The 19,533-nt window shown below is 49.0% G+C and overlaps 1 protein-coding gene across 3 annotated transcripts; it reads left to right on the top strand.

Annotated features, from left to right (window-relative positions):
* The first annotated feature begins 689 nt into the window (after positions 1-689).
* FRS3 (fibroblast growth factor receptor substrate 3) lies at positions 690-19,467 on the top strand. 3 transcript variants are annotated; one of them, XM_019491509.2, is made up of 7 exons: positions 690-731; positions 4,375-4,516; positions 4,622-4,710; positions 5,337-5,523; positions 8,798-8,959; positions 9,461-9,618; positions 10,804-19,467. In XM_019491509.2, exons 3-7 carry the CDS (start codon positions 4,645-4,647, stop codon positions 11,734-11,736), a joined length of 1,506 nt encoding a protein of 501 aa, XP_019347054.1. In that variant the 5' UTR covers positions 690-731; positions 4,375-4,516; positions 4,622-4,644; the 3' UTR covers positions 11,737-19,467. The 3 variants fall into 3 exon arrangements, with proteins under 3 accessions (XP_019347054.1, XP_014449020.1, XP_019347053.1); XM_014593534.3 differs by lacking the exon at positions 690-731 and adding an exon at positions 1,081-1,190; XM_019491508.2 differs by lacking the exon at positions 690-731 and adding an exon at positions 1,266-3,756.
* The last annotated feature ends 66 nt before the right edge of the window (positions 19,468-19,533 follow it).

Here is a 19,533-nt window from a genome sequence, read left to right as displayed (position 1 = left end):
ACAGCACCTTCCCGAGGTCCAGAGAAGAGCCGTACGAGGACAGACTGGTCAGCTTAGAAAAGAGACGCTCAAGGGGGCACACGAGAAGGGCTTGCAAAATGGTAAATGGCAAGAGAAAGTCAACAGGGATTTATGGACGTTCCCTTGCTACAAAAAACCAAACTCTTCCCGTGTCTCCCAAGGCGTTATGATTGCTTATAGTTGGTCAGCTTGTAGGCCCAGAATCATGGTTTGGGGCATTAGCCGGTGGCATCAGGGGTCACGACGTGAACGCTTCTGCTGCCACACGGCCCCCGCTTCTGCCACGAAACGAGACGAGGAGGCAGTCTTTTGTACATGGCGCGTCGGTGACGGGCGCAACTCGTGGCCAGCGGTGGTGGCAGCTAAATGCAGCCACGTTGTAGCGGGAAAGGGGTCGCTACGGAGCCTCCGCCTCGCAATGGCCCAGGCTTCAGCACCCACTGTCTGCCGCCTTTTAACGCGGGCCTGTTTGTTACGGCCTGGGGGGCCTGGCCTGGCCTACGGCAACCCTCCCTCGAGGAGGCCGCGGGGGACAGAGCTGACCCCTGGGACAAAGACAACAGGGCGAGAGCCGGCCCACCGGGCAGGACAGGCTGACAGCTGCTCCAATGGCTGGGTCCAGCTGGGACAGGAAGTGAGGGGTCTGGGACAGGAAGTGAGGGTTCTGGAACAGGAAGTGAGGTATTTGGGACAGAAAGTGAGGGGTCTAGGTAAGTGAAGTGTTTGGCACAGGAAATGAGGGGTCTGAGACGAGAAGTACGGCATTTGGGGCAGGTGAGGTTGGCGGGGGGGGTCCCGAGCGCCGGCCCCGCTGCGCCGCCCACACGCCGGCTCGGGGCAGTTGTCGAGCGGGAGCGCGGGGGCGGGGCGGGGCCTGGCGCGCCCGGCAACGGCGGGCTCCGCGTGACGTCACACAGACGTCACCGTCCCGCTCCCCGCCAGGCCCCGCCCCTCCCCGCGCCCCCTGGCGGCCCCGCCGCGCGCCGCCGGGTCCTCCAGCCGGGGACGCTCTAGGCGGCGGCGCCGCACTCGCTGCTCCTGGCGGCCCCTGACCCCGGCCCGCGCGGGGGGAGCGGCGCTGGCGGGGCCCGGAGCCCGAGCGGGGCGGCGGCGGCCCTGGGCCCGGCCCCGCGGGTCCCGGCGGCGACGGAGGCCGGGCAGCGTCGCAGGTACCGCCCTCCCTCGAGGCCGGCTCCCCCCGGCCCGCGAGCGCCGCGTGTGCGGGGTTTCCTCGGGCCGCGGCGTACACCCCGGCCCGGCGGGCGGGAGGGAGCCACGTGCGCTTGGTCCCGACGCCCTGCCCCAAGCAGCACCCGGGGGTCGGGACCAGCTGCCGTGGCCTTGCCGCCCAGCCGGGCCCCCTGGTGCGCACGGGGGACGCGGGCCGGACAGTTCGGCACCTGTTTTGTATTTGAAGATAGGTTTGTCGCCCGGCAAGTCGGCCGGTTGCCCCTCCAGGAGGAACAAACGCTAGGAAAACGCCAGCGTTACTCGGCTCTCGGTTGCTTTTTACGGGGAGTCTAAAGCGTCTCGCTCGGCGAATCCGGCGGCCGCCTTCGCCACCTCGAGAGGCGCGAAAGGGAGTCTGCTCCGCTTGCGTTCCCGCCGTGGAAACGTGTTTGATCGGGTGGAGATCGGTGCAGGGGGGAAAGGGGTGTGCGGGAAAGGAGGGTCGGTCGAGGCAAGGCGAGAGGAGGTGGAGCTGTTGCCACGAGGGCGAGTCGTGTTTTCCGGCCGCGGGGCTGGAAAACGAGCGCTGCTGAAGCGAGCGCTCGTCAGGACTTCGTAGGAACGGCGCTGCTCGCACGGGCAGCTCCGTCGGTGCTGGGTATTGGCAGCTCCCCTGAGACTCCAGGCTTTTAATAGTCAGTTTTAGCTAGGCTTGCCATTCGAAGCCTCGTTTCGGGGCTCCCGTCGTCTGGGCAGCGTTGCGCTGTCGTGCTTTGGCTTCCCCACAACTGGCCGACTCCCCGAGTCTAAAATGTGTCCAATCAAGAGCTCTTTGACGGCTGCTTATTCTTTTCCGTTTCTGGCACGGTTAAACTTAGTCGTAGCTACAAAGTGCCGTTAACCAGAATGCCATTAAGATGCAAATTTCAGTGGAGCTAAAATTTTCTCCGCACTGAAGAGGTTTGTGCCCTTAACCGATACATGGCTAGCCAGTGTTTGCTGACTGCTTACGCAGTTTCCACGTATTAGGACTGGTTTTGTTATGCGGGGGAATTATGCGCTTAGTCGGCATGCACGTAAATTGGGTAGCCTCTGCTGAGCGTTTCTCAGGGTTTTGTTGGTGACCAAAGGAGTTGTTGAGTTAGACACCTATAAGGGATCTAATAAAAGCTCCCAATAAAAACAGGTGAGATTTGGGTAGGCAACTGGAAAAGCTGGAATTTTCTATGTGGCTATTTTTTTCCTTTTGTTTTCTTAAAAATGTTTGGAAGAGGTTTTGAAAAGCACTCCCAGAAGTTAGGCGCACAACTTCTGTGGACTGTCAATGCAGGTTGGATGCCTACTTCCTATTTTGCAAGACTTAACTTGTTGTTCACCCCCATAAGTAGAAAATGGATGTCACAGGAAAACTTGCCAGGTGTGACTTCAGACTCCATCTGTAAGGTGGGAGGTCAGCATATTCCACTGTAGCCCTTAAGAGAGGCAGGCAGGTGCATGGGAACCTGCATCTTCTGAGGGGAATGCTATTTTCTTGGCTGAGCTGAACAGTTTCAGGTATTCATAGTACTAAGGAATGCAGCTGGTTTGTTTTTTGTAGAAAGCAGAGACAATTAAGCATGAGGAAATTGCAAGAAATGGTCTGGACAGTGTTTAAATGCAAAAGGCACTTGCGTGGTGCAAGGATGCCAGGGTTTTGTTCAGTAGTGTATGCATCCCAAGGGATCTGGGTAGTTGGCACATCTGGACATGGAAACAGAGTCACAAAAAGTGTGTACTGAGACTCAAGTTCTAACCTAGGAATTTACATGGAATAGACATTGGCAAAATATTCAGCAGTGAGGCTGCAATGACCGGTTGACTTGGCTCTTCAAGGATCTTCGAGGCAGGGAGTCTCGCAGTCTTCCAGTGGAAACTATAACCCCCCACTGCAAACAGTTCCCAGAGCTTGAGCCAAGATCCAGAAAAAAAGTAGGAGAGGAAGGAAAAGGTGGGAAAAAATAGATGGTTTGTACAAAACTTGGAAGTTCGATGGAGACCTAGAGAGGCCGGGGGCAATAGAAATGGTTCTGATGGCAGAAGGAGAAGGCCGTGCCACCGGTGACCAGATTAGATGGAAGAGGAATCTGGATCTTGGTTTGCAGCGAAAGTCTGTGAAGTTAACTAGAACAGGGCTATGGAGAGGGCTTAACAAACAAGTTGGGGTTGAAAGGCTCCTGAAGTGAGCAGGGAACCTGTGTAATTCTTGACATTTGGGGGTGGGTGGTGGGGAGAGGAATGTGATTGCGCTTCCCAGACCCCATAGGAGAGTGGGCTACAGCCTTTTGCTCTTGCTGGAGTTGCAGGAGTTGGGACAACGTGAAGCTGCCGGCAAGGCTTTGCAACGCTCCGACTTGGCTGAGGACTCTAGTTGTCTGCAGTTACCCAATGAGGCAGAACGTGCTTGTGTTTCTGTGTGCCGATTCATTTCTCCATCTGTGTTCCCAGCCTCGCTTTCTTTATGAGCAATGTGGAGCTAATTCCTTAACAGTCAACTATATATTGCCTTTGGGTCTAGCTCGTTCACGGGTAAGCGGGTGCAGCTCCCACAGGCATCTTTGCCAAATTCATGAACGTGTCTGTAGAGTGGAATACGGGTGTGTGTGGCAACGTAACCTGCACTGAACTGGAGCGGTGCAAGTGGGATGCTGTTCACTAACTGAGAAGGCTGCAGCAGGAAAAGCAGCCAACATCAGGTTGTTTGATGAAGTTGGAATCAGTTGGCTTTGCCCTTTGCTTTTCCCGCTAACATCCCCATCAGTTCAAACACCTGCTGTATGGTGGATTGGCTCTCTGAAACCCATGCTTTAATATGCCCCCAGAGGGTAATTCATGCTGTTAAGGTCCCCATTGGATTTCACTGTCCCTGTCTAATCTCTTTCCCCAGGAGGTTTGCAGAGACTTTAACACCTGACATGCATCCTTGCCAGCACATAGCAGGTGTGCAGAGTTTTGCCATGCTGGCCTGTGCTGAGTGTTGCATAAAAGTAAATTTGACCAATACTTTTAGCACTGATTGTGTTTGTGTATTCCTTCCGAGTCATATTTTAGAAAGTGTTAAGAGTTTTGGGGAAAAATTAGCCCTCTACCTGATAGCAAGTGTTCTGTGCTCTCAATTTCTGTTCTTTTAAATTGTGTTTTTATCAGGTGAAAAATGGGACCATTTCCATGGTGCTTCAGGTGACTTCTTGCCATCCTGGTTACCATCACGCCTAGCAGAGGATTGTGGGACTGAAGTGGGAATTCCTACCCTCCCTCACAAAAAAAATCACCTGATGGCCACAACTGGGTAAGGATCTAGTGGGTCAGTGACTGGGGGGGAGATGATCTTTATGGCTTGAAAATGTGCAGTCTCTGGATTTATGCCTTTGTCGTCATCTTTTCCTGCTCCCAGAGTTTACCTGGTATGCTGACGTCATGGGGAGCTGCTGTAGCTACTTGTGCAGAGACAGCATCCCGGACAACCACCCCACCAAGTTTAAGGTAAGTTTGCCTTCCTCCTGGAGGGAAAATTCCTGCAGTGTGAGCAGCTGCTATGAATTTAAGCCAACTGAGTCTAGTGCGAATCTGTGCGTTTAAGGAAGTAAGAAGCTTATGCTCATCTTGGGGAGTTCTTCATCAGGGAAGGGAGTGATTTGCAAATGTGGTGTTGATTTTAAGCTGGGAATTCTCCTTGAAGGGTGCATCCTCTCCATGCAGTGAAACTTTCACTTGTGCTAAGGTTCATCTCCTTGGAGTTAGAGGGAGAACGTGCCCTATGGAGGGGAAATTGAGTGGCTTATGTTGTGGAGCCTTTCGCATTGGGTGTCAAGTTATCTCTGTGTTCTAGCTGGGTGGCCTGTGCAAAAGGAGTCTGCAGATTTTGGTCAAGCGTCTAATAGACAGATCTCTGCATTGTGAAAGTAGGGTTGCTGCTGTTTAGCAGGGAGGCCGAAAGTTGGAGCGAGTGTGAGCTCTCTGCTCTTCATGCCTGTCCTGAGGTATGCTACCTGGACTGAGGAGGCTGCAGTCGCCAAGTCACCTTGGCATCTCGAGGAAGCCATAGTCCCCAAGGTGTCCTTTGCTACAGTGCGCTGGGCTTCCTGACGTGAACTTTGGTGCCTCCGCAGGTAACGAACGTGGACGATGAGGGGAACGAGCTGGGATCTGGGATCATGGAGCTGACGCAGACGGAGCTCATCTTGCACACTCGGAAGCGTGATGCTGTCAGGTGGCCCTACCTCTGCCTGCGCCGCTATGGCTATGACTCCAACCTCTTCTCCTTTGAGAGTGGGCGCCGCTGCCAGACCGGACAGGGTGCGTGGATGGTCCCTGCTTAATGGGGTAGTGACTGCACAGCTCTTGCTTGTGTGCTGCCTTGGTGCTGATTTCTTTGCTGCTTTTGGTATCTAATAAATCTTTGCGAGTGCCAGCAGTATCCCACCCCTGGGGTGTTGTAATACCTGTGAGTGTTTACTGCTAATGCTGGAAATTTTAAAGCGTAACTTGGGATATTGCTTCTGTGGTGTGTTGTATCCCATCAGAAGTCAAACAAACTGGGGATGAAGTTTGAGTTGAATGGGAAGCCAGGTGGCAGAGGGAGTTCTGGGGTTGGCTTTTCTGTGTTGAAAAGAGTGAAAAAATGGAGTGGGTGATATCAGTAATTTAAGAAATAACCCTGTCCTCCTCCAGCCTTCCTAATGGTTTATGTTGTCTTCTCCACTTTGGTTAATAGTCAGTACTTTGTAATGCTTTCTATCTAGGCATCTCACAGCACTTTACAAGGTGGGGAGAGTGGGAGTTTCATATCTGCATCATTTGACTCCTGGGGAAACTGAGGCATGGTGAATTGCAGTGACTCCCCTAGGGGCATTTACTGAACTAGTGGCAGAGCCGGAAGGAGAACCCAGGTTTCCTGACTCCCACTGTCCCATGCTTTCCACTAGTCCCTGAGCCAGTGAACACACAGTCTGTCAGTGTTTCTCTTATAAAGAGATGATCATATTCTTGGTGCTTAGTGCTAAAAAAAGTTACATTCCTCAGTTTGTATCGAGTATGTTGACGAGTCCCCTAGGCCTCGTCATGGCTCTCTGTTTGCCTATAAAGTGCTGTGTAAATTTGCAATGCCATATGCTACTCTATAATATTTATATAAATGGGGCTCTCCTATAGTTGAGTCGCATGCTTCTCAGTTGTCAGCAGGGGGAACTGTGTCTTTGTGTTTGCCTGCTTTGTCATTAGAATGCAGTTCTGTTTGCTTTGGTTTTCTTTAGAGATCTGGATCGCAGGGATAGAGCAGAGCCATTGATATACAAGACATTTTCAGCCCGCACAGGCTAAGTCATCAATCTTCTCTATGCAGATATAAATCAGAGAAAAGCCATTGTGCACACAGGGCAAAAAACTTCCTCTGCTGCTTTTCCTCCCTCGTAGGAAATTTTCTCGCTTAATTGATTTTGTTTTGATGATTCCACGCTGCTGCTCCTCCTATCCTCATTAAATAAGACAGATACATATATTTTTGGCAAGAATATTTTTCTTCAGAGTAGCAGCTGTCGTTGCCATGCGGTCCCTGTTGCTATGGGTTTTGTGCGTGTATGTGCCTGCTGGCCTGTGGTTGGTTGGTTGGTTCGCACACGCTAGCTGTTGGTCAGGCTGTTTATCCAGGGAGTTATCATTTAATTTGATGCATTTTCAAACTGTACTGCTGTTCCCCCACCCTCTCGCATGCATTCCAGAGCCCCGGCCTACTTCTCATTAGTCAATGGAAAGACTTCCATTGACAGAGTTATTGCTTCTAAGGGGCTGTCAACCCTGACTGCAACATGCTTCAAGAGAGAGTGAGTGTAACAAGATTAGCTTCATTCCCTGCCAGCGAGGTGATCAAGCTGGCCAACAGAGAGGATATATGTAAGAGTACATAGATTCAGAGTCTCTTTCAAATGACTCCATCTTCTGCCCGCAAATAAATGCCATGTCACTAGCTAACGCACACTGAATTGTATCAATGCATTCCTTGATCGTATGTTTATTAACCAGTCAGAATGCTGAACATGAAATTAGGTAGGATCTGGGACCTACGCAGTCTTTACTGCCTAACTCTTAGTACATGATTCATTGAACTCAAGGTTCTCAACCAATGTTAGAACTTTTAGATGCGCAAAGATAATTCGCAAGATAAACCCAGAGGTTTCAAATAGGAATCCACAGTGTTAAAACATGCTGATCTGTTGTGACCTTTCAGAGTTCTTTGCAGCAGAAGAATTGCTCTGTTATTTTTCTGTAGTCAAAAAATGAGTGAAAACTAAGTGTTGGCATTTGCCAAGTAGTGCCTTGAGTCTAATGAGGTTGAAAACTGCTGATCTAAGTGGTTCATCATACACATATTTCTGTAATCTTGTCTGGTACTGAGCCAGCTGGACAGGTACAGCCAATCACTACTCTCACCTGCCCTCATTCTTACCTGGCCTCCCTCATTAGTTCTAGCAGCTGCTCCTGCTGTACAGCTGCAGCCTACTCCCGAACAGTCTCACTTACCATTTCTTTAGGAGGCTATATTAATTTAACTCTTCAAGGCCTGCCTAACAAGGCCTACAGACAGTAGGAATTGACCTGGACTTCAGGAGAAAAGAAATAATGAAAGTGAAAGATGGAACAAGCACGGTTGGTTTCTCCAGTCCGTGCCTCTGCCAATTCAGGATCTTTCTTGTATGATAACTATAGCCTTATTTCTGAATGGGGCTAATTATAAGGTTGATAATAGATGTGCTAGTTGATCAGATAGTGACTGTGACATGTTTTTAATGATACAAGAAGAGGATTTGCTATACAGAAATGTCATGGCAATGTTTATCTGAATACCAAGAATATGGTGCAGAACATTGCCTTGTAAATCATGTGTTTATGTGTAGAGGAATATAGGAATACCTAAGCCAAATCAGTCATCTGTGCCTTGTTTTGAGCACTGGCTGGTAGCTCACCTTCCAGAGGGAGACGCAAGAAACTTCCTAATGAGCCATTATAACTCAGCCTGCCTATTGGAAAAGCCTCTTTTGTGGTGGTGTCTTATAAGCGGAAGCACAAGAGCTTATATAATAAACTTGGGTATCTTGCAGGGGTAATTTTCTTGCCATCCCTCCCCTGTGAGGAAGTGTGTGTTTGTGAATTAGGGGTATATGCAGCTACAGCAAATAGCTGTGGGGGACTGCTGAAGTGCTCCAGCTGTTTGTTGTAGCTTTTATTTTGGAGTATGCCATTTCTTCATGTAGCTGGAGCAACCAGCTTTGTGGCTCATCCTCAATTTAGCAGTTTCCTTTATTAAGCAGGTTTCAGGCCATCCCTATATGAAAAATCTGGGTTCTGCTGTATTGCCAACAAATCTATCCTGCCCACTGGAGGGTGAACATTCCTGTGACTTCAGTGTCCAATCTCTTTTCATCTAATCTCTCCTACCAAGCTTAGGTTGATTGTGTTAAGTAGAAAACCTTTACAATCAGTTCTTGAACTCTCTTGCCTTCAGAGGACCAGCTTTCCTTCTTACTTAAATGAGGTTTCCCTCTCCTTTACCACTCCTCTCTTTCTGTTTGCACAGGGATCTTTGCCTTCAAGTGTTCCAGAGCAGAGGAGATATTTAACCTGCTGCAAGACCTGATGCAGTGTAACAGCATCAACGTGGTGGAGGAGCCAGTCATCATCACTAGGAGCAGTCACCCTACTGAGCGTGAGCTGTCCCGAACCCCACAGACGCCCAGCAGTAAGGCTTCTAGAATGCCTGGGGTAGAGGGGAAATGGATATAGGAAGGTGGTCCAGCCTGGCCTCTGTAGCCCTCTAGCCAAGGGCACAACCCTGGTGGCTGGGATTAGCTGCCTGACCTTTGGGCTGGGTGCTTCAAACCATGCCTGTCGTATGCAGTATGTTCCTCCTAAAGCCCCAGCCATTTGCTGGGTGTGAGATCTTGTTTCCAAGAAATAGGAGGTGAGGGGGCTCCTGAAGAAAACCCCAGCTAGAGGAATTCATGTTTGCTTGAGTGTTTCCCACTTGAATAGCAGGGACTCGCAAGCTGTTGAATTTATCCAAGGAGACCTAGTGCATGTTTAGGCCACACACTGATGTAGTAGCACCTACCTCAGCCAACCATGTTCTGCTCTCTGACCTGCCTGTTGAGCCAAGCATTGTGCCATGTAGTTATGCTTGTATGCAAGGGCTGGGTAATGCTTTGCCTCTAAAGCATGTGTCTCTACCATTCCTCCTCAGCTCTGGGGTACACTGTTCCAGGGTTCCCCAATGGATTTCACAGCTTCCCTGGGGAAGCCCCATCCTACTCCACAACCAGACACCCCTCCATGAGCAGCTTGAGGCACTCCTCTGTTGGGGAGGACTCTACGCACGCCCTCATCGGGGCTGATGAGCAGGTAAGCCCTGATAGCTGTTGCTGTGGGGAACATGTAGCACATCAGTTCTGTGTAGAGCCTTGGAATGCCAGACCTATACCTCTGCATAGCTCCAGGGGGCCATTTTACCTGGTAACTTGCTCCTCTTTAGTCGTTTTACTGAAAATTGCTAGGTTGCACCCAGGAACAAGTAATTCCCCCTCTTAGTCTGACTGAGTGAGCTGCTCTCATGTCTTTCCCAGCGGCTGCAGGTCCAAGCTGGGCTCAAGGTTGGATGCCCAAACTCAGGCCCTCCCATGGCATCTGCTTCACTATGCTACTTGGCTAACTGCTTCTACTGCACTCCCTCTGCTCTCTGTTTAGGATCCTAGGACTTACTGTAGCCAGTCGGTCCATTATATTTTGTCTCCAATAGCATCTTGGTATCTTTTCCTGCAAAACTGGGCAAACCTAGGCACCTCCAATATGGTGTTCTAGGACATTTATGTAAGCAGCTCAAGAAGACATCTCATGAAAAAGCCTATGCAGCTTGAAATGCATGTACTCCTCGTCAGAGGTTTAACCAAACTTGTTTAAAAACAAAGCCTAGGTATTTTGTTTCAGACCATCCCATGTGCCCGAGTCGGTCATGCCAATAGGATTTTCTTTTGAAGATGTGTATCACAATGTCATGTATCAGTCCCAACATGTAACAGCCCCCAAGGTGTGGGGACTTACAGGACCAAGAAGCAGAATCCACTCAGACTAATGGGCAGTGAGGAGGCCTTACAGGAACGTTATAATAATTGCTGGGGGGTTTTTATTATATTAGACGAGTACTGTTGTAGGAAGGTGATTGGAAGCTCATATCTTGCTCGTTCCACTCCTCAAACTGAAGTTAAATCTGTGACAGGAAATTAAGTTCTTTCCTCTTTCCACACATGCTGCATAGTTAGTGCGTAAGAGTTGTTGTGGTGAGTGTAATTTTACTTTAGCTAGGCCCCCCCCCGTCAAGTTCTAGCCTCTGCTTCTCAGACCACAAATTACCGGATTTCCATTGCCCAAAGTCTCTTCAACCACCAAGGATCCATCCTCTACCTCTGCTTCATCAGCTTCCAAACCTGTTATCCTTCCCCTGTAGGCACTCATCTACCAGCCACGTTTTTGTTTTGTTTCTTTTCCTGCTGTCATTCTTCTGCTCCTAAAACCCACTTGCTCTCTTTGCAGTCCCACACGTACGTCAACACCACCAGTGGCGAGGAGGAGATGAGAGGCCGGCACTGTATGCACACCCTGCCTGAAGTCCATCCTCCTTTCCCTCACAGGAACCACAGCTGCTCGCTGGAGGACCGGAACCCCCAAGTCTTCCTGCAGCCAGGGGAGGTGAAGTTTGTATTGGGTCCTGCCCCTGGCTGCAGGCACATGGTGAAATGTGACAGCTTCTGCCGGCACCACCGGGAGTGCGGGGGACATATCTGTGCTCCCAACAACAACAACGAGTGTAAGGACAAGTACCCCATGCCCAAGTGCATGTATGAGAACATAAATGGCCTGCTCCCCCCTGGGGGTGCCTCGCTTCGGCGCGGCGGTCGCTTGAAACTCACTCGGGAAGACCTGGGCTTGAACAGCTGCTCTCACCGCAGGACAGCCCTGCTGCACTATGAAAACCTGCCATCACTGCCTCCCGTGTGGGAGTGCCAGCCCCTGCGGCAGGACGAGGATGATGAGGACTCTGGGGATGCGCTGACCCCTTCCCCGAATGGCTACCGCGAGCCTAGCGAAGATGACCCCCTGCAGAACTACATGAACTCAGAGAGCTCTGTGCTGCATGGCAGCCTACACCACGGCAACTTCCCGCAGCAGCTCCGCAACTGCACGCCCAGCGTCTTCAGCTTCGACTTCCGCCGGCCATGCCCGGAGCAGCAGAGGCAGCTCAATTACATCCAGGTGGAGCTGGAGGCTGACCCCCACAAAGGGTGCCAGAAACCCCAGGTCCCCTGCACCCCGCTTCCCGCCACCCATCCAGCCCGCAGGACGGACTCCTACGCGGTCATTGACCTCAAAAAGACAGCAGCCATGTCCAACTTGCAGAGGGCGCTGCCCAGAGATGATGGGACTTCGAGGAAAACGCGGCATAACAGCACTGACCTGCCTCTGTAAGGGGAACACCAAGTGCGAGCATCGCATTGTGGCTTTTGTTATCTGCCCTTCAGCGTGACTTCCATCCTCCATTCCCCCTTGCTTCTCATCCCTGTTGGCCAACACACCATCCTTGGATAGCCCCACGAAACAGACTTTATTCTTGTAGTCTGTCTGTCTGTCTTTTGCTCTCTCTCCATTCCTACCAAGTATTTTGGTTTTCTGAGCCTTGCAGAGCGTTTGAAACCTTTCAGGGGTGCCAGCACACGAATGGCATCTGTATGAGGGTATAAACTCAACCAGGGGTCATGTGTTGATCAGGGCTACCTCTCCTACTTCCATGATACCCCAAAGAGACGTGCCAGTGCAAAAACAGGAGGGGAGGGCCTGAATGTGAGTGAAGGTTGGGGTCAGGGAGCCCTCAGCTTGTTTTGTTATGTTAATTTAATTTATTTATTTATGTATTTATTTATTTTTGTAGAGATTCAGAAATATTTTTAATTTGGTTTTATTTGTTTGTTTATTTTTCCATGCTAATTTATTTATTTATTTAATTTTGTAAATCTCCTTTTGCCTCAAAGTTTAAAAAGTGCCAAGCCCGTAGCCACGTGCAATGGATCAGCCTGGTGTTCAACTTCGTTTCCTTGGCAGGGCTGGAGGGGTGAGATGGTGGAAAGGAGGTGCTGTGTTGGACCCAGTTCTTGTGTTGGAAGGCACAGCTGCGAGGGGAATACTCCATGAACTGGAATGCACTGTTCTGGAAGGGTGGGAGGGAGTGTAGAAAGCACAGAAGTGTGGGCTTGATTGCAAGGCAGCCAAGCTTGGAGTCATACTGAAGTGTTGCAGACTCCCACGCGCTTGGATGACTCCATGTGAAATATTTGACTAGTGTTTTGGCTAAACATATGGCCCCTGTTTTTTGTTTTGTCAACTCAATGGACTAAATTGAGCTTTGGTATAACACCATGGCTTTGATATGGCTTTACCCAGTTATGCCAGGGCTGAATTTGATGTGAAGCATTCTGCTTCTTGTTGTCCAGGGAATGTTCCAATATTGGCATTGTGTGCATGAGGTGGCATGTAGCAAAGTTAAGCCATTCTCTGGGCATTGTATTGCATTCCTTGATTCCACTCTGGCATTTTGTATGACACCTAAAAGAACTCCTGGTGTTGTTCTCAGTTTGGCCTTTTCACTTGCAAAGTCCCACATCTTCCTCCCCCCAGACTCGAACAATGTCCTCCAGGGCTCTGGAGGCTGCCCCTCCGCTGGCAACAAGAACCATCCAAGCCCACATCACTTTGATGTCCTTGCTGCCAGCATATTAGTCTTGAGGCATGACCTTCCAGGGCGAAAGGGGAAGCTGGATCATCCAGTTATAACTCTGCTGGGGTTCACCAGCATAATTTTTGGATTCCAAGGTTTGTTCCAGTACTAGCAAACCACATCTTTGCTGTAGTGATGTCCTGGGATTTGGTCTTTCTGGGAGCAATGGCAAAGACTATGGCAGCTGGTAAGTAAAGGTGATGGATATACATACAGCCTCTTTACTTTTAGATTCATAAATCCCCCATTTCTAGAACACAGATTCCCCTCTTTGGGTAGCTGCTTGTTGCACAAATTCCAGATGCATTGCAGACTTAAGTTGGAGGTTTCTTTGCAAGCCCTTGAGCTCCAGTCTTCCCTTCTCTCCATCCACAGCCCTTACTTATGTTTTTATAGCAGGAAAACCCCCCAAATATAATATTTTTTTATATATGAACTGACTGCATTAAAAGGGAAACAGTCAGGTAATATATGCCTTAGATTCAGCTCTTTTGGTGGGGGAGCAGAGAGAGAGACAGCTATCTAAAAAATTAACCACTTAAGCATTTTACTGGAAATACTTCAATGAAGAGGGGTTTCTTGTGAGCTGTGACGACCCCGTCCCTTATACCATTAGCAATTCAGATGTCACGGCATTTGGCAATGCCCTGAGAATGCCAAATGGAAACAACTTGTTTAGTTTCATCACCAGAGCTGAGAGAAATGGGAAATGACCAGGTCAAAAAGAGGTGAACCACTCTCAGTATTCATAGTTCCTTGTGAAACAGGACCAGGTCCATCTCGGAGCCTTCTCCAAATGCCATGCTATGAGCATGCATGAGTTTGGCATGTCAGTAGGCATCGCAGATGGACAGACATTCCTGCTTTAATTGTGGAGCGTGCGTTTTAGGGCATTCTGCCTCGAGAGTGCTTTGGCCCTGCAGGGTTTTATCTGTATTGATGTGGTACCTAATTTGAATCCCTCTGATGTTAGTAGAGAGACTTAGACTGATTTCAGCGAGCCTTTTCCAAACAAATGTATTATTTTCTTGTTGCAGCACTTTACAGGCCCAGTGCAGCCACGGGCCTGTAAGTTACCTGATTTAAGTTAGCCGAGCACTTCTGTTGGCTTCTCTGGCATCTTGGATCAGGCTTTGTTTTACAAATTCATCCCCTGGTGTTCTCCAAGATGAAGCGTCTAGTGAGGTGTTGCTGGGACGAGGTGACAGAGAGCCTAGCATGCATTGCCAGAAAAGCAAGTTCTCTTAGTTTTAATTTTTTCCCACTTCTTCGTTGATCATAGTAAAGATACAGATCCTTACTCCTTTTCTTAATTAATAGGGAAAAATCTGCTTATTGTTTTCCCACTTTACTGTGGATTTCCAGAAGTGATTAAACGGAGCTGTTCATAGAATGATGTTGATTGCGGATGGCCCCAGTATATAAAAATGATCGTAGAATAAGTTACTGTGAGTAACATGGGGTTAAAAACCAGAGGGATCTCTTGCTCTTCTTTGTCTGGAGCTCTCCCTAGCTTGAGCAAACTGCTGACTTTCAGGTGCAACTACGCTGTGGACAAGCATCTATAGCAGGGTGTTATTGCAGTCTTCAGACCAACAGCACAGGGACCGCTTCTGAGAACAGTGCTAGCCAACCTATGCTGTAGTCCACCTACCTGGTACCCCAGTTGGCTTTCCTTCCCTTTTATGTATTGCAGTGGTACTTAACAGCTCCAGTCATGGGTCAGAAGCTGATTGTGCTGGATGCTGTTGGAGTGGAATAAAGGTCTGGCACTGAAGGCCTCTCACTGTCTAAGTGAAACTAAAATCTGAGGCCTTTATTGGGATTCAGCTCCTACACTGTCCTCTCCAAGAGAAGTGGACAAATGCAAATGATAGCTGGTCAGAGTCTTAATGTCAGGAATATGTCTCCTACTAGTGCAAGCTTTGTATGCCTCTCCAATAATGCAAGACAGTCTGCCAACAGCATGAGGTGCCACGATCTCAGTGTAGGTAAGGGCTTGCGCTGACTGAGTTTCTAAGCAGTCCGATGGACCAGCATTAAAGTGAGTTTGCGTTTTAGGGTTCATTTGAGTTGTATGTCACCCTTGTCAATGCTGGGTGAGAGTATAGCCCTTTTGTTGCATTATGGTGGAGTGATCTGCCTACACCAGTTCACCAGTATATAAACTGCCACGAATGGACCCGTGCTCAAAGGAGGGTTAGAAGGGAATTTTTCCCAGGTCAGGGGGGCAAGGACCTTGCCCGCCAGCGTTTCTGGCCTTTGACTCCATAAAACATGAAGGGTATTAAAGTTCCAGTGTGGAATATGACTCAGTCTTGGCAGTGCAGAGTGACCTGTATAGACTCCCGTTTCAAATGCTAGGAGTAGGTATGGGAGGCAGCATCCAGAAAGAGGGCTCCTCATTACATGCTTCTTAGGCATCAAGATCTTGTTCCAGAAACAGTTTCCTTTACATGTACCCAAAGCCCCTTATCTGTACAGATAGGACTGTGTTTTATGGTAGGATATTTTGGATTACTGTATGGAGTTGCTGCCACCTGGTGTTATCTTTTAGAGGAGTGTGACTAATGTACTAAATGAGTACAAATGCTACTTGCACATTACTTACACATTTAGTAAGCTGGCGCACATTTATTTAGTGACACTTACTGTGGAGTAACCTAATACTACTGTGCCGTAGTATATTAGCACAGGTTTTGCCCAGAGCGCTACTGCGCAGTGTTATTAGGCTACTGCACATTAAGCATCTTGTGTAGATGCGCCCAGTGACGAAGGCTTTATAAGTGCAGAGAGAACCTGTGACCTTTAATTTGGTTGCCTTGTCAAACCATCAATCTAGTGTATAGCAGTCCATCCTGGGTGATGTACTTGTTAAGAGGACAGATGGCAAAACAACTAGAAGTTTTTCTCCTCCTTATGGCTAGTGCAGAGGCTTCTGATTCTAGTCTTCTGAGCTAGTTTTGATTGCGAGTGAGAATTTGATTCTTCAGGCTCTCAAATTCTCCATTCTCTTTGGCTCTTTCGGTACAGGGAGGATGAGGGCTGGCTCAGCAGACTTTGCTCATGATGTATGGCAGGTCTCACGAGTGACACGCCAGGGATTTAGTAGACATGCATTTGCAATTTAAGGATGATCAGAGCAGTATGTCAGCAGCACAGAGGGCCAGGTTCAGCTTTCAAACAGCTGGTGGGAGACTACAGGAGATGGGGAGAGAATCTGTAGACAAGGAGAGGACCAGCTGGTCATGCTGTGAATATCTGAAGGCTTCAGCGACAGGAAATTATCTCATGACTTTGGGGAGATGCACCAAAGCTCACCTGATTTGTGCTAACAAGGAATGTAGTGTAGTGAGCATCTTCCTTGCCTTTTCATTTTGCTAATTGTTTCAGGAAAGGTTCCAGGTCCTCCTACAACTTCCCAGTCTCTTGATTTTTATGTTGCCAAGAAAGCTTCATAGAGAATGGCTCGAGTGCTGCTGCGTCAGCTCTTGGGGACCAGGATTAGAAGGAAGCTCCGGCTGATAGGATGTCTGTGTTAGCAAGCATGGTGGGGTTGCTATCCAGCCTCACCGCTTTCTCTAGTATTCAAAGTTGGAACCATTTTTAATTGAAGTTTTGGGGAGGGAGGGGTCAGTGACAGGTGGAACAAGACTGGATCTTTGAGTTTACTTTCCCTGGTTTGGTAGATCACCTGCGATCCAGTGGTAGTCATAACTGTATGATTCTTTTGTTTTGGCCAGAATGTATTTATTTTGCTAGAGCCTCTTAGATTTCCTGGCATATTCTAGGCAGAACGGGAGAGAGGTCCTTGTCCTGAGGAGTTTGTTTTGTGGGCCAGATCCACTGCTATAGAAGTGCCCTGATGTCAGCAGGGCACAACAGGGAAGAGCAGCTGGTTGTCACTACACCATGCTCATTTTTTTTTTTTTTTTTCAGGGGTGCAGGTTGTAGCCTTGTTGGTCTAAGGACATAGGCAGGCAAGGTTCTTTGGGTAAACCGTTTATCTTTTATTAGACCAACTAAAGTAGTTGGAAAAAGTCTTTGCAAGCTTTCAGGTTAAAACACCCTTTGCCAGGCTGAGGAAGCGTCAGCTGTTGGTCTGCTCTTCCTCGATGGAGTAGAAATGCTTACTTTTCACACCCACCTTGCCTTGACCTTTGCAAGGTACAGCTTATTGGACTGTCCAAATCTGTGAAAGGGAGTTAATTTGCAAACAGTAGTCAGTCCTCTCCAAATGCGCCGTGCCCATCACAAATAACACATGGCCCCAAATTTGGAAAAGATTCATCCTTTGTGGCTGCTTCTGAGCCTCCTTGTCCTCAGAGCTGAGTGACCCCTCCAGGACATGAGGTATCTAGCTGATGTCCTGCAGCTGTGAGCAAGGAGCTCAGTGTTGTCAACCATTTGAGTTGGTTTAATAAAAGATAGCAGATTTACCCAAAGAACCTTGTTTACCTATGTGCTTAGACAAACATGGCTACAACGTACACCCCTGTAGCATTATCAACGGGCAGATACTTGCTCTAAAGCCCTTTTGTTTTAACAAAAGAGGGACTAAATCCCTTGAATCTCCCTGAGGACCTCACCCTCTCCAAAGGCCAGTTCTGCAAGGAGAGTTTCCTCCAGGATTGTCCCTGCACTGAGCTGTTTCATATGTAGTTTGTTTTATGGCAAAGACTGTCTGTGTCCACGGGAACATTTCAGCATGATGAGACTTTCTTTTGGTTTCAAACACATGTCTGTAGAGCATGGGTGATTGCAGTGCAGGTGTGCATGCCCATGCTATAGGTTGAGTTTAGCTACCTGGGGCAGCAATAGCAGTGAAGAAGCATCAGCCCATGCTAGAATCCCAAGGGTCCCGAGAGGGTTGCATAGCTCACATGAAAGCTCGTCTTCACTGCTGTGCCGCTAGTTCTTATGCTGGTCCGCACTGCTATCCCACCTTTGTTTCGTGGTGTAGACAGACCCCGAGTGTGGCTGATCTTTTTCAGTGCTTTGTGTTTTAAGTTGGGCACTTGCTCTCCATCCCTCTTGACCTCTTTGTTATTGTCAGGGGAATAAGTCTCTCTTTCCCCCTAAGCATCCTGCAAATGTCTGTTTCTAGCTTGTTTTTCACATCCTGTAAACCTGCCCTTCCCTCTGAGAAGGGAACGGAAGTGTAGCTGCCTTGCTCTGAATGTGAGTGATACTTACCTGCCTTAAGGGATGGGGTGGGATTGTGAGGATTAAAAGATTAATTGGTGTTTGTAAAGCGTTTCAACCGTGTGAGACTTCCACAAGTGCTAAGTATTATTTTTTATTATCGGAGCCACTTTGCTCACTGGAAAGACTCCCCAGCTGTTGCTGTCTTTACTCCAGTGGGAAATGGCTGTTTAAATACCTCTAATCCCCAGAATCCTTTGTTTTGCCCTAGGAGGGGGGCTAGCTCTGTACATACTCCAGAGGTCCCTGTGCTTCTGATCGGGGTAGGTGAAGGCATGCCCCTCTTAGGCAATTCCTTGTTCCTCTTTGTAGTGTGGCCACGTGGCAGGACTGGGTCTTGAAAGCTCTGGGGTCTGTTCTCAGCTCTGCCACTGGTCTGCTGGGTGCCCAGGCAAACATGTAGCTTTCCTATGCCTCGGTTTCTGTATCTCTGAAATGGGGGTAATAATACTGACACCCCCACTTCTCCCACAAGGTGCTTTGAGACCCACGGGTGGAGAGGGAGAAATCAGAATGAGGTAGCTTTATTGTCAGTTCTCTAACCCATTTCCCCCAAATGCTTTCCCCTGCTTTCCTTACGCATGGCTCCACCTGACTTCACCCATACTGTGGAGCAACACTCATCTGTTGCCTATTAACTCTCTGAATTTGGCATCTTTGGGACCCTCAGCCAGTCTGTCCGGAGAGTTTGGCCTTCCCCAAGCTCCGTTCAGTTGAAGCCAAGAACTCCATGTATATGAGACCCCGGCTCCCAAAGGTGAGGCAGACGCAGGAGGTCCTGGGCTGGAGCTTGGGAGGTGAAGACCAAGAAGTGGGTGCAGGGAACATGCTGGATCATCTTTGTTTTCTTTCTTTGTGTGCGTAATTCGGTTCGAAGGGCCCAAACGTGTCCGAGTCAACCTCAAGCTCTTATCCCGTGTGATTCTCTTTGTTGTTGCCTGTACTGGTGTCCTTGATGCTGAATATTTCCGACGTGGAGGAAAAGCAGAGCCACTTCGAGGCATCGGCCTCTGGGGATTCAAAGCTGCTCTGTCCACAGAGGTCAGTCTTGCCGTGTAATTGCTTCTACAAGTTCTTACTTTGGGTCTCCGTTGAGTCCGTTTCATCTGGGTGTAACCTTGAAGGCCAAGAGCATCAGCAGTGCCATGTGGCCTGAGGAGCGCTCCTGTCTTATTTGAACGTGCACTAAGAATGTATACAGAATAAATGGCATCTGATGACTATGTGGCGGGGGCTCTGGCTTGTTTGTTGTACGGAGTCGGCATGCTTCAAGGTGAATTTTGGAGGCT

Source organism: Alligator mississippiensis, chromosome 14 (genome assembly GCF_030867095.1).
Source record: "Alligator mississippiensis isolate rAllMis1 chromosome 14, rAllMis1, whole genome shotgun sequence".
Lineage (NCBI taxonomy): Eukaryota > Metazoa > Chordata > Crocodylia > Alligatoridae > Alligator > Alligator mississippiensis.
The sequence above is the reverse complement of the archived record's forward strand: the minus strand, read 5'-3'. Positions and strand labels throughout refer to the sequence as shown.